The 14,518-nt window shown below is 43.2% G+C and overlaps 1 protein-coding gene across 3 annotated transcripts in view; it reads right to left on the bottom strand.

Annotated features, from left to right (window-relative positions):
• LOC125287354 (myoferlin-like) overlaps positions 1-14,518 on the bottom strand; it is a 37,325-nt gene that overhangs the window by 15,976 nt on the left and 6,831 nt on the right. For 2 of the 3 annotated variants that reach the window (XM_048233074.1, XM_048233076.1), the window contains 15 exons: positions 13,475-13,620; positions 13,090-13,218; positions 12,808-12,870; positions 12,273-12,323; positions 12,053-12,083; positions 10,766-10,881; positions 10,510-10,636; positions 4,235-4,338; positions 4,005-4,073; positions 3,837-3,880; positions 2,297-2,379; positions 1,917-1,955; positions 1,042-1,166; positions 716-829; positions 155-332 (listed from right to left, as the gene is read on the bottom strand). In XM_048233074.1, coding sequence (XP_048089031.1) covers positions 155-332; positions 716-829; positions 1,042-1,166; positions 1,917-1,955; positions 2,297-2,379; positions 3,837-3,880; positions 4,005-4,073; positions 4,235-4,338; positions 10,510-10,636; positions 10,766-10,881; positions 12,053-12,083; positions 12,273-12,323; positions 12,808-12,870; positions 13,090-13,218; positions 13,475-13,620 — 1,419 coding nt within the window. The remainder of the gene's footprint in view (positions 1-154; positions 333-715; positions 830-1,041; positions 1,167-1,916; positions 1,956-2,296; positions 2,380-3,836; positions 3,881-4,004; positions 4,074-4,234; positions 4,339-10,509; positions 10,637-10,765; positions 10,882-12,052; positions 12,084-12,272; positions 12,324-12,807; positions 12,871-13,089; positions 13,219-13,474; positions 13,621-14,518) is intronic. The other variant, XM_048233075.1, reaches the window with a different exon arrangement.

Genomic DNA, 14,518 nt, shown 5'->3' on the forward strand with positions numbered 1-14,518 from the left:
CCGTTTGGAGCAGTGTGCAAGCTCCTTTAATTCCACTACAGCAAAGGCCATTAACACATTACCTATGGTGACATTTAACTTTACTGCATGCTGGATACCTATTGTAAGAACATGTGTCTGAGTTTATGTGTCCACATTACAACTCGTGCCTTACCATCAAAAACAGCACAGCTGTACTGGGTGGTGGACGCCAGGGGCTTGCAGGTGGAGTCCAGCTTGTTGCCATAGTTACCGATGCTGACCTCAAACTGGATAGGCTCGCCGGGTTCCTGGATCATGCAGGCCCCGTGGAACACTGCACAGAGGCTGTACTTCCTCCTGCGTTGGTATTTCTATGCAAAACACGCGTGCAAAATGTTCCCTTCAGTGGGCACTGAACAAGGCACGCAGTGGACGTCTGGGATGGTGTGCAGGCATTTGCATCACAGAGGTTTAAAGCTTTGTGCTCATAGCCCACAGAGCAACAGAACAGTCACACTACACAGTATGACAGTCTGGTGGCCGGAGAAATGCTGGACACATGTTATCTTTATTTCACCTTGAGAAAGATGTGCATGTTGAAACAAGCTGCAGGTTTACATTTCTACTATTTATTATAGCAGATAGGAATTCATTCATCAATTTAAGTGATCTGAATATTTTGTGCATGAATTTGGATTTTAATTCTTTTCACATGAAATGAGAGGTTGTTTTGAGTAAAGGCGGTCATTTTTACCTGAACAACCAAGATGTCATCACTGGATATTTTGTCTATCTCTCTGTCCACTTTTCCCTCCAGTTGAGTGGACAGCTCAACAAGCACTCTCCCTCTGTATGCCACACCTTCACCCTGAAACAACAAATGTATCAATTCATTCACTTCAAATCACAGCTCATAATACTGTATGATCCAGGTCTGTCATTTAACAACTGACAGCTAATAAGCTGCCGCTAATTCACATGAACCCATCCCAACAAACAAGTGAAATTAAGAGAAATAACATCATACAAATAAACTTAAGACATTTTCCATTTGTTTTGCTAGACAGGAACGTATCCCACCTTCCCGAGGTTGAGGTCATCATAGGGGTCAGGCAGCCCGGTGAACTCTCTGGGACTTCCGTAGAAGTTGACATAGCAGGGGCCAAACGTGGGGAGGAAGCCCACCTCCGACTCGCCAGATTGCACTGGGAGGAAGTGACACGAGAGGTCAGCCTATGGGCCTCCAGAGTTTCATCACACATATGTGAGTAGTGGGAATGAGATGTGGTGCTAGTGAGCTGTTATTGAGCTGGTGCACTGCGCAAGCTAGATGGCTTAGGTCAGCACTGTTAATTAAAGCGTGTCATTAAGAAGACTGGCTCTTCAGCATGCCTATGTCTATAGAGTTGTGATGTCTAATGCTCAGATCATAGAGAAGAATGCCAACCCAGAATGGAGAATAGAGGCCGAGTCACAGCTTGGGTTAAAATATCAATTAAGAGAAGTTATTTGCTAAGGTGGCATTCACTAATAATGCAGTGACACAGACACACACACACACACACACACACACACAAATATACAAATGAATGAACACACGCATAGACAGCTACTCTACAGAAACTGAAACATGCAAGTCAAACGATACAAATAGGAAAAATCTCGATATGTGAAGCACAGAAATAAATGCGAAAAGACAGCAGCTGACAGTAAAGATGCACGACCAAGTCCAAAAGACTGAGATGGGTTTGGACTGTTTGAGTAGAAATTACTTTATTGGCTTTTAATTATGGTACTTTAAGCTTTAGATTGTAAAATTTAACTAAAGCAGGGTTGTTCTCAAGGCTCAAGTAGTTACTTCAAATAAAGCAAAGAAATGTAATTGCAAGTCAATTAAATATCAATCTTTTGGACCCAGAGAGAGATAAACAGACACCAGAGATCAGTGATTGAACCTTCATGTGGTGATAAAGCCCCATACTCTGAGTTTTCATCTAAACCAACCAAAGGAATAGAAACAGAGAAACATTTTAATCAGCCAGCACTAACATGATCCTCAATCCATTTAACTATACTAATGCTATTATATGGCATAATTTATTATTATAGCTAATCTATTATTTAAAACTATATTTTACTTGGAAACCATGTATGCATCTTGACTATTAATGAAATGAAATGTCATAAAAAAAAAGTTAAGTTGATAGATAATGACAAATGTGATCATATTTACAATGCTTCACCAAAGAACCCCACAGACCCAAATACACCTTATGTACTGTATGGATGACTTTCCCATAGCCCTGATTGGGTTTGAATGATCTGCATGTACTACCTTCCACTTCACCACCAGAGGACGCTATTTTGGCCAAGTTCAGGTAGGTGGTGCCAACTGCATCGTTTCTTGTAAGACGATCCCTGCACAAGACGACAGATGTGGCAGACACACACACACACACACACACACAGAAAATAACCACACATGCTTTTGAAACACATAATGGGTGGAGGGCCAGCTAGTTAGCTGGCTTTTCTTAATTATGCTTGGAATCCCAAGTCTGTCCAGGGTATTCTGGGAGAATAACAGCGAGGGAGGGACATCAGGAGAGGACCATGACTCATCCAGCTGGGAACAATCCAGGAATGTGCTGGTCAACCTCTGGATCCTGCATTAGAGGAGAGCCCAGGGAGTGTGGTTCTTCCATGGAGCTGTGCAGAGCTATAGGTGTGTGTGTGTGTGTGTGTGTGTCAGTAAGTGTTCTTGAGCAGTGGGGAACTGGGGGAGGAAATCACTCTCTGGCAGCTCTGTGGGCATTGTTATATGAGAGAGAGAGAGAGAGAGAGAGAGAGAGAGAGAGAGAGAGAGAGAGAGAGAGAGAGAGAGAGAGAGAGAGAGAGAGAGAGAGAGAAAGAAAGAAAGAAAGAAAGAAAGAAAGAAAGAAAGAAAGAAAGAAAGAAAGAAAGAAAGAAAGAAAGAAAGAAAGAAAGAAAGAGAGAGAGAGAGAGAGAGAGAGAGAGAGAGAAAGAAAGAAAGAAAGAAAGAAAGAAAGAAAGAAAGAGAAAAAGAAAGACAGAAAGAAAGAGAGAGACAGACAGAAAGAGAGTGGTAGAGATAAATAGATAGCAACAGAGAAAAAAAAAGAGAGAGAGAGAGGGGAAACAGCTAAGAAGGGAACTATGAGGAGGTTTGTGGGATCATTCCCAGCTAGATGAGTCACCGTCCAGCCACCCTGCCTCCCTCACACAGGAAAACTCCCTAAAGCCTGTGACCGCTCAAGGACCAGCTGCACACAGAAACCCCAAACACAGCCCAGTCTCAACATATACTGTATACATTCAGGAGGCAACTCTGATTACATTAAAACCCTCTAGAAGAGAGAACATATAGCACTTTGTAGCTCTACAGATATTTTCTAACAAAGGAGCTTAAAGCTCATCTCATGCCATAATCAGAGGAGGAATTCTGCATGTTTTACATGTTAACATGTTGTGGGCATTGTGTGGAGATAATCATAAAACGTATCCAGTAACCAGGTCTGTAGGCTGTGCATGTGTAGACATGCATAGTGTAAAGATTACGCTCACTGATCATGTTATCTCTTGTCGTCATCATACAGGAAGACACCCTAAAAGAAGCCCCTGGTAAAGACAAAACTCTTTGCACAGGGTGGCCCCTCCCACACACACCTTGAGCCACACCTTGAGTTATGTTCTTGGTTCCTATCTGTATTAGTCACTGGGGGCAGTGGTTTGGGAGGATGTGGATAAATGAGTCAGGCATCTCTATGAGCTTCTCTTATCTTTAAGAGTGCATTAGATGTAGGAGGACCAGTTGGAGTAAGAGACAGAGACATTCCACTGCAGGTGCTGCTTACCAGTCAAAGATGGTCAGTTTGATTCTTTCACACATAGATGGGAACTGCAGAAATAAAAAAGTGAAGATCATTAACTCTTAATTACAATTAATCATGGTAAACACACAGGTAAAAACAACGTGCATACAGCACAGCTGATTATTTGCTATGTCATGACATGTACTGTACCTTGACTTGCAGATTGAGCATTTCGTTCCATTCTGGGTTGGCATTCTTCTCTATGATCTGAGTGCACAGCTATGGACACCAGGTAAAGTGAATTAGAGTCCAACAAACTAATAATGACCTGAGAGGAGCCTTGCAATCACATACCAAACACAATTTAAAAAAGGCTGTTTTAAAATCCAATGGAATGAGGTCAGTACCACACACACACCCAACAGTGAGCAGCAGAATACCTTTTTCCCAGCAAACCATGCTTCAACAAACGGGTCCACGAGATTCTTCTTGTTCCCCTCACCGCCAAAGAGCTCCTTGACAGACTGGGCAAAAGCATCGTCCACTGAAACACAAGTCCGACACAACTCCATTCAACGACTGAGCTACCGAAAGATGCTCGGTCACGTAATCAAGTAAGTGTGAACCAGGAAACTGCACACTCAACAATACAATAGATTGCTGGATCTCAGAGACATTCCAGCTGGATCTCAGAGACATTCACAGAAGCCAGTCACAGCTATTGATATGATCAAACGACACGGTTTAATAGAAGTTAAGTCACTCCAATCACACCGGGTCCCTCATGTCTGGAAAGAGTCAGTGATTGTGCCTGTGCCTAAGACCAAAAGACCTAAATCACTTAATGCATTTAGACCAGTGGCCCTCATTTCCCTCATTATGAAAGCTTTTGAAAAAAGTATTAAAAAAGGAGATTTTAGCAACAACACAGCCGACAACTCGACCCCTTACAATTTGCCTACAGGGCAGGAAGGGGAGGGTCGAGGATGCTACAGGCAGCCTCCTCAACACAGTTTTTAACCACCTGGAAGGGGCAAAGAATTTTGTACGACTACTATTTATTGATTTTTCATCAGCTTTTAATTGTATTCAACCCCACATTTTAGCAGACAGACTTTCAAAGATACACAACATTAACCCAGGGCTAATAGTTAGTTGTTAGTAAATGGTTAGTTGACTTTTTTACCTCCAGATCCCAAAGGGTTAAAGTTAATGGTGTTTTATCTGGCAATCTTTTATCTACCGGCTCCCCCCAAGGATGTGTCCTCTCCCCTCTCTTTGTTTTATACAAAAATGAATGCTGTTCACAATATGATGGAAGGTTTTTAAGTTTGCAGATGACTGTCATTGAGTCTCTCTTCAGTGGAACCGTGATTAACCATAGACCAATAGTGAAGGATTTTAATGATAGGTGTAAGCGCTCCTTTTTAAACATAAATGTATCAAAGACTAAGGAACTAATTATTGACTTCAGGAAGCAGTGCCCCCCTCTTCCCCCCACTATCATTGAGATCTCTCTCTCTCATTGATTGATACTCCATGCCCAGATGCAGGTCCAAAAGACTCAGAAACTCTTTTATCCCGACTTCCCATTTCCATTTTAAACAAACCTGCCAAAACTGTTTCAACTATGTTTATTTTTATTATTATGTTTTAGATACTGTGGGTATTTTTATGTTATGTATTGTTGTGCGTCTTGTCCTTATGTCTGTCTGCTGGCTGTGCAAATAATTGCCCCTTGGGGACAACAAAGTTACCTTGACCTTGAAGTTACTTAGTAAGTTAATAACACCTGTTATTGAAGGAAACTTCTATCTAAAACAATGTAATGATTACAAAACCAAAAACAAATGCCCTTGCAGCTACAGTAAGTTCAAAAGTCCATAAACATTAGGGTGACCAGATTTATCGGAACTAAAACGGGACACTTTGTGCGTGACCGCGTTTAACGTGAACATGTGGCAGTTCAGACAGACACAAACATTTTGTGGGGCAGTCGTGGCCTACTGGTTAGCGCTTCGGACTTTTAACTGGGGTTACCGGTTCGAACCGCGACCAGTAGGAACGGCTGAACGGCCCTTGAGCAAAGCACCTAACCCCTCACTGCTCCCCGAGCGCCGCTGTAGCAGGCAGCTCACTGTGTCAGGATTAGTGTGTGCTTCACCTCACTGTGGGCCTGATGTACGTACATTTGCGAACGTAGCGTTATCAGCGTCATGGACAAACCGCAGATTGCAAACGCTGTCAGACCTAAGTTTCCGTCGTATTTATCAAACTAGTGTTAACTGCGCCTTTCTCTGCCCATAAACGCAATTTACGAACGTCCACAACTGATTGGCAGAGCTTATACAAGTGCAGTTGAATGAAGTTAACTGATGAGAACACTAAACGTTTGATTCTTTTTAATGATCATGAAATTATACCATACATGATAAGATGTCAACAAGCAGGGAGATAATGAAGATCAGTAGTTTTACTCAAAGTACTTGCACACGTAGGCTATGGAAAATTGGTCAAATCTAGCAAGTAGGAAAGTTTAAGTGAATGACGTGAAAGTAAGACATTCAAAAGGCCAACGAAAGTTAAGGTTGCTTTTGATAGTACAAATATTTACAAAACTGGTGCTCTAAATAGCGATTCTGTTGTCTTTGAAAAGGTTCTCTTATTGACGCATTGAACTGCAATTTGGATTAACACCTGCTTTTACAAGGCGGAAGTATTTAGGCGCAGAATAGACGTGCGCCTTCAGGAGCAGTCTTTGTACATACCGCAGAATACATAATTAAGCGCTCTTTACGCTTCCCCTCCCATCTTTTTACGCTAAACTCCCACATGTTCAGCTGTCGCGACAGGCAGTTTGTGCCTTTACATCATTGCGGCCTGTTTGTACATACCTCGCAATGATTTTACACGCACGTTGCGAAACAAATACGCCTGAAGTGGGCGCAAACACGTTAGTACATCTGGTCCTGTGTGTTCACTGTGAGCTGAGTGTGTTTCACTAACTCACGGATTGGGATAAATGCAGAGACCAAATTTCCCCTCACAGTGTCAAAAGAGTACAGTACCCTCCAGAATTATTGGCACAATCATTAAAACAATCATCCAGATCAAAACAAATATGGTTTACTGAACACAAAATCAAGCTTCGGCCATTGCCATCTCAGTCCCCTGATCTAAACTCCATAGAAAAATAGTGGGGCGAGTCAAAGAGGAGAATGCACAAGTCTGGGGAAATTTTGTAAAGACTAACGGTCTTAAATCTCTGGCTTTGTATTCTCCAACTTTATGGGGTGTCATAGGTGAGTATTACAAGCGGTTGTATTGGGAGGCTTAAGAAGGTTTTATTGGTTTTAATTAACTGAGCTAATTGTCTCTGGCAAAACCTCTCCGGCCTTCTCCACCGATGCCCTGGGTCCCCTTGCCTCTAACATCAGGCCCTCTGTCAGAAATCTGGGTGTGATTTTTGACAGCAAATTCAAGTTCGAACAGCAGGTCAGTGCAGTAGTTAGGAAGAGCTTTTTCCACCACAGAACCCTAGCTAAGACCAAAGCCTACCTGCCCCAGAGCGATCTTGAGAGTCATCCATGCATTCATCACATCACAACTGGACTACTGTAATGCTCTCTACACTGGCATTGATCAATCCCAGCTCCGCCGCCTGCAGTCGATTCAGAACTCAGCCGCGCGACTCCTCACCTGCACTAAAAAACGTGAACATATCACCCCAGTTCTGGCTTCACTCCACTGGCTCCCCATCCGCTACCGCATCAATTTCAAACTCCTCTTGTCTGTATACAAATCTCTCCATGGTCTGGCCCCCACCTACCTGTCTGATCTTCTCCACCACCATTCCCCTTCCACTACGCACTACGGTCAGCAGACCAACTGCGGCTGGAAGAACCCAGGGCCAGGCTGAAAACTAGGGGGGACAGAGCCTTTTCAGTGGCAGCCCCTAGACTCTGGAACTGCCTCCCCCTCCACATCCGTTCAGCTCAGTCTCTGAATGTTTTTAAGCCCCTTTTAAAAACCCACCTCTTTTCACTTGCCTTTGGCTAGTGTCTCGCTTTATGCCCCAGTGTTTGGTTTTAAATGTTCTTTTCTCTGCATTTCTTATTTTAACTGTAGCCTTTTTTGTTTTTGTGCCTTCCTGTATTTATTTATTGCACTTCACTGTGAAGCACTTTGGTGCGTCTGCCATCTGTAAATGCGCTATATAAATAAAATTGACATTGACATTTATAAGCAGGGGTGCTTTTATTTATGAGATTTTCCTTTTTCTCAAAATAAATTTGCTTCCCTTCAAGGTTGGATTTTTCCTATTTTTTTTTTCATTGTGAGATTACAATAAATCACCAACAGATAATTTTTTATACCGTTTTTTTTTTTTGGCCTTTTTATGACTTTAATGACAGGACAGTGAAGAATGACAGGAAGCGAGTGGGAGAGAGTCGGGGTGGGATCCGGAAAGGACCACGGAGCGGGATCCGAATCCGGGTCGCCGGCATACGGTGCAGGGGTGCTAATAATTCTGGAGGGTACTGTATACTATACTTACTTACTGACTAGAAACCCTGTTGTTCAAATAGGTCCACATAACTACATAATTGTTCTTTGGGCATTTTGCGCAAATTGAAGAAGGCAAGTGCCACGCCTCCTGTCATGACTACATTCTACAGAGGGACCATCGAGAGCATCGTCTCCAGCAGCATCACAGTGTGGGGCGGAAGCTGCACAGATCAGAACAGGAAGACCCTCCAGCGCACTGTTAACACAGCTAAGAGGATCATTGGAGCACCGAGCACCACTCCCCTCCCTGCAGGACATTTACACCACCACCTCACCCGCAAAGCACTAATGATTGTCAAGGATACAACCCACCCTGCACACGAACTGTTCAGCCTCCTGCCCTCTGGAAAGCGGTACAGGAGCCTCCGCTCCCGCACCACCAGACTGGCAAGTAGCTTCATCCACCAAGCAATCAGGATGCTGAACACTCTACCCACTCTCCCATCACTGACAGCCCCCCCCACCCACCAGCCAGCCAGGAACCTAGGATCCTGTCTACCCTAACCCCCCCCCCAAGCCTGATATACTTGAAATTACTGCATATCAATGTAAATATACAGGTCACACAAGCACAAGTTTAAATTTCATGTAACTGTTAAGACTATATAAATATACAACACAACTACCTCTATTTTTTTTATATATATATATGTCCTATATTTCTATTTCGATACATACATGTTCTATATTTCAGTCTTGCACTTTAATTTAATGTTTATTGTCTATGGCTATGTCTATAGTATGTCTATGTCTGTATTTAAAGCATGTCTATGTCTGCATGGGAAAGTAAGAAACTAAATTTCAATTCTTTGTATGACCAGTGCCTGTAAAGAAATTGACAATAAAAGCCGACTTGACTTGACTTGACTTGACTTGACTTTGGGCATTTCTGGAAATTTGGGCATAAAACCACCCAACCACACAGTAGTGTGTTAATGTTTTATCAGTGGAATGGGAGCGGCCCAACAGGAAGCAGACATGGCGTTTCTCTGCTCCACCAGCCGTACAGTCTGTCAACGGCAGGAAGTCAGCTCCGTGCCACATTAAACAATGCAGCCAAATGAGCAACTGTTAGGCACTCTACAGGCCTAGGATCCTATGACCAAGGGCCACGTAACCTTCTCTCAGTTGGATTCCTATTAACTTGCACCACAAACAACAGGTAACCTTGAGGCAAAGGGAGAGAACAGTCATCCCATCCGGCCTCAAACCTGGGTCTATGAGGCACCAAACCTGCAGCTTGCCCTCCAGCCATTGTTATGGCAGTCAGAGTACATGCTCAACTTTAGTGATAGTAATCCCATCATATTCTCTCAGTTGGGTTCCAAACAACCTATTACACAAGTCACCCTCGCTCTCTTGTGTTCTTAGCTCCAGCCATACAGCAAATCCCTTAGGGCGAATCCATAAGTACAAGTCAGACATGTTAAACTAGTCTGCGAGTAGTTCATATACAGTTAAGAACAAAATTATTCATACCCCTGACAAATACTGATTTAATGCTGATTTTCTCTTTATCAGTATGTTTCTTCTGACTGAAAATGACGCCGTCACATGCCAAAAGTTTGTAAGACAATGTGGGAAAAAAATGGAATTAAAAAAAGAAGCATTTCCATCTTTTTTAACATTTTTATGAAAAATGGCAAGTCCAAAATTATTCATACCCTTTTTAGATAATCAATGGAAACATCTTTATTTGCATCCACAACTCTCAAAATGGTTCTTATAATATCTACCAAGCCTCTCCATGTCTCCACAATGATTCTAGACCGCACCTTTTTAACAGCAATCTGGGTTTTAAGTCATTAACGATGCTTCGCCATCACTCTGGCCTTGTGCTCACTTTTTTGATGGATTGAGGTCTTTGACTCTGGCTCTGCCACTTTAAAATGTTGATATTGTTGTGTAACACTTCTCATAAAAATGCTACAACCTTTTGGCATGTGGCAGTGTCATTTTCAGTCAGAACAAACATATTGGTCAAGAGAAAATCAACATTACATCAATATTTGCCAGGGGTAGGAATAATTTTGTTCTTAACTGTATATATATATATATAGTTCTGCTGGCCCCCGCAGAAACAACTGAGGCACTATTCTAGAACTTTGCAACATTCTACACCAGGCAGGAAGTGAGGTGCTCTTACTCTGAGGGATGTCCTCTGCTCTGAACACTTTGAGCTTGAGGGTGACCCAGCGCAGGGTCAGTCCGGCCGGCAGAAGCAGGTTGCTCTCGATGTCATCCTGGTCGCTGTCACGCTCCCGCTTCTCCACCTGAAGGAGGTGGGGGAATGCAGAGGAAACCAGAGGTAGCAGCAGTGTTTGGACAAACCCATGACTGACTGAATTAATGTCAGACAGACAGACAGACAGAGCCATCTATGAGGAGGAACTCTACATTACCGGTGGTTCATCCCCGGTGCCCACGACGAAGATGCTGACTTTGAGGTAGCCCTTGGCCCCAGAGCTGGAGTCATCAGGGTCATTCAGCAGCAACCACTTCCTCAAGATGCAGTGAGCTGAGCAACACAGACACAGTTACACACACGCGCACACACACACACAAATACAGCTAAACACATAATTACAGCTACACACACACACATAGACGGTTACCCACATTAACACACACATGCATACACACACAGACGGTTACCCACATTAATGTGCATGCACAGACACACACGCGCACACACACACACACACACACATACACCTTTTCAAGTAAAACCTTTAAAAGGAACACGCCACCCAATGTCAATAGTAATATATGTTCTTACCTTAACTTTCACGAGTTGAGTCATACCTCTCCCGTGTCAGTACGTGCACTCAAACGCTCTGGTGCGCAGCTCGACTGTGTTAGCATGTTGCTATGCTAGCGGGCTCAGACTTAGCCAGACGTAGAAGTAATCAAAAACATCCACGTTTTCCCGACTTAAATACAGTTGCACGAGTAGTTGATAAAAATGTCTACGGTCACACAACATGAAACGTGGCGATTTTCCAAATAAATCGCGAATAAGCGAATAAACAGGAGAACTACAATGTGTGGCGCAATAGCACTGGGAGTACTTCGACCTAGCATAGTAATAGCCTAGCCTACATTAAAACAACCAGCGGATGGTGGGCGGGTGCGGTTTTGAAAATTGGTCAAAAAAACTTTGGTGCTGATGAATGATAAGTTTTGCTATGCAGTTATGGTTGAAATAATAGCCCATCAGCGCATCTCTAGTGTGTGTGCCTCTCTCGCTCAGAGGGGAGGGGGAGGCTGAGGGGTCGATCAAGCATGGATTCTAAACTCTGTGGTGGATAGGATCTACAATTAGGTGTTAATTAATATTAAAATATTAATTAATTATTACTCCCAGTGCTATTGCGCCACACATTGTAGTTCTCCTGTTTATTCGCTTGGAAAATCGCCACGTTTCATGTTGTGTGACCGTAGACATTTTTATCAACTACTCGTGCAACTGTATTTAAGTCGGGAAAACGTGGATGTTTTTGATTACTTCTACGTCTGGCTACATTTGAGTCCGCTAGCATAGCAACATGCTAACACAGTCGCTCCTCGCACCAGAGCGTTTGAGTGCAGTACCTACACAGGAGACGTATGACTCAACTCGTGAAAGTTAAGGTAAAAACATATATTACTACTGAGGTCTACTAGCAAGAGGTCTACTGTAGGCCTACCTGGCTCATCATAGACAAAGCCGACATCAACCTGCAACAAAAGACAGGAACTTGCTTAAGTTAAGTTACTTAACTTTCAGGTGCACATGGGTTTCCTTATTCCTTAAAGATAATTTGCCTACGGCCAGTAAATTAATGGGCATGGAGGTGAGCATCTTATGATGTGTCTTATGATGAGGGTGAGGGTGTGTGTGTGTGTGGCCGAGGAACACTGTCTAACCTTGAACTCGCCCATAAGACTGTCTGCCCTCAAGGACGATGAGTCATACACCTGCGTGAGGAGACGAGAAACAACCACATCCTGATACAGAACAACCAACATGCTTTCCTAGGTACAGAGTAACCAACGCGCTTTCCTAGGTACAGAGGAACCAAAACGCTTTCCTAGGTACAGAGGAACCAAAACACGTTCATAGGTACAGAGGAACCAAAACACTTTCCTAGGTACAGAGGAACCAATGTGCTTTCCTAGATACAGAGTAACCAACATGCTTTCCTAGGTACAGAGGTACCAAAGCGCTTTCCTAGGTACAGAGAAGCTAGCACGCTATCCTACGTATAGAAGAGCTAACATGCTATCCTAGGTACAGAATAGCCAACACCACCCTAGATACAGACCCACTAGCCTTCAAACAGTACTAAACACACAATGCCATGGGCTACTGGCAACTAACAAACAAAACAAAGTGCTCAGACTTTTTAGCTTTATCATCAGGATTAGTGAGTGACTATTTGAGATGGCTGGTTGAGCTTACCCGTATGCTGATGTACTGATCAAAGAGATCGGACGGCAACATGTGGACATTGTAGAAGAACATCTGTAGAGATGACCATTCAGGAGAGGGAAAAGAAACAGTGATAAATGCTCTGTTTGGATACATTCTTGCACAAACCCCAAAGGGGTTATTTTTCTGTTATATCAGTGAATGCCAATAAATGGAGAAACTAAATGTTTGACAGGGTGAGTACAGTATATGTGTGTGTGTGTGTGTGTGTGTGTGTGTGTGTGCGCACACGCGCGTGTGTGTGTGCCGTACCTCATCAAAGAATGGGTTGTTGCCCCTTTTGATTCTTGTCCGATGTGTGTCGCCACAGAGGTTCACTTTGACAACGGGTTTGATGTTATTCCCTGGCAACTGGCGACCCTCTATGACTCGGAAGCGAATCTGATTGAACACACAAGAAGATCCATCACATTAAGCAGCAAAGATCTTCTATTAAATCTAATGTATGGGACAAATCACTATCCACTGCCAAACAACATACAAATGTGTCAGAGGTTTTTTGATAGCGCACACACATTTGTCAAATCATTTCCATTGATTAATTTAGCAAATGCTATCCAAAGTGACTTACCTTACCAGTAAAAAATGCATTCTCTTAATAAGTTAACCAAATCACCAACCCATCTCTCCAAGTCACCTGGAAGTCTTGAGGCTTGTTGACCAGGGCCCGCTGGCGTTTGCGGGCCTTCCTGAAGATGTTCTGATGGGGCAGGACTGAGGTTTCCCCGGGGCTTCCAGCCTGTGGGCCGTCCAACTGGGTCTCATCCCCGTCAACACCCACATCTGGACACAACGCACAGAGGCAGCAGAGCTCACTTAAAGTCCAGTCACATTTCTATCGCAGGGAGATAGGGCACTGCCCAGTTTGGTGGGGACATTTAGAGGAACAGCCCTTAATCAGCCCTTGAGGCCTTTAAGATAAACAGGCAAATGCATGGAATGATGAGGTGCAGACCAGCTGAGACGAAACTGCAGTTGTATAAAAGGTGTCATTCTACACTTACTTTCACCAGTCAATGACACTGATGACAAGGGATTTCTTTCCTGCTTATAGAACTGTCTTTAAAGTTGGAGTGTGCAGCCAACCTGCAGCAGTGAACTTAAACCCAAATCAATGCTACTGATCCCTACCTGGCAATGCCTGTCTCAACACACAGTCTTACATCCACATTGTGTTTTCACAGAGTCCATGACATGCATGAATTATGCAATAGACACTATCTATTGCTAGAAAGTAACACTATACTAGAAAGTGCACATATCTGTTAACCAGTCTCCATTATTACACACACCCTAATACAGTACAAACACATTGATATTAGCGAAACAATGACCACGTTGCTTCACAAGCAGACTTCAGCATCTCTAAACCGGCCTGTCTCCCTCCATAAAAACTATATCAGTACTATTCTGCACTAATGAAAACACAGATATGCAAAGACAAAGAAAACGGACACATGTCCTGCATATCTGTATCAATCTCAACTTCACAGATCTCTATTTACCCTGTCTTCCTTAGTTTGATTTTGGCTGTTGAGGAATGAAATATTTGGCAATCATGTAAGGGTGTGTGTTGTTTCTCGATGTTTCTTCGATAAGAACTGGGTCAATGTAAGCATTTCAGCTGAATAGGAATCACAAAGTTACTGTTTTAGCAATGGCAGAGATGTGTAAAACCATT

This window comes from Alosa alosa, chromosome 22 (genome assembly GCF_017589495.1).
Source record: "Alosa alosa isolate M-15738 ecotype Scorff River chromosome 22, AALO_Geno_1.1, whole genome shotgun sequence".
In the NCBI taxonomy this organism is placed as follows: domain Eukaryota; kingdom Metazoa; phylum Chordata; class Actinopteri; order Clupeiformes; family Clupeidae; genus Alosa; species Alosa alosa.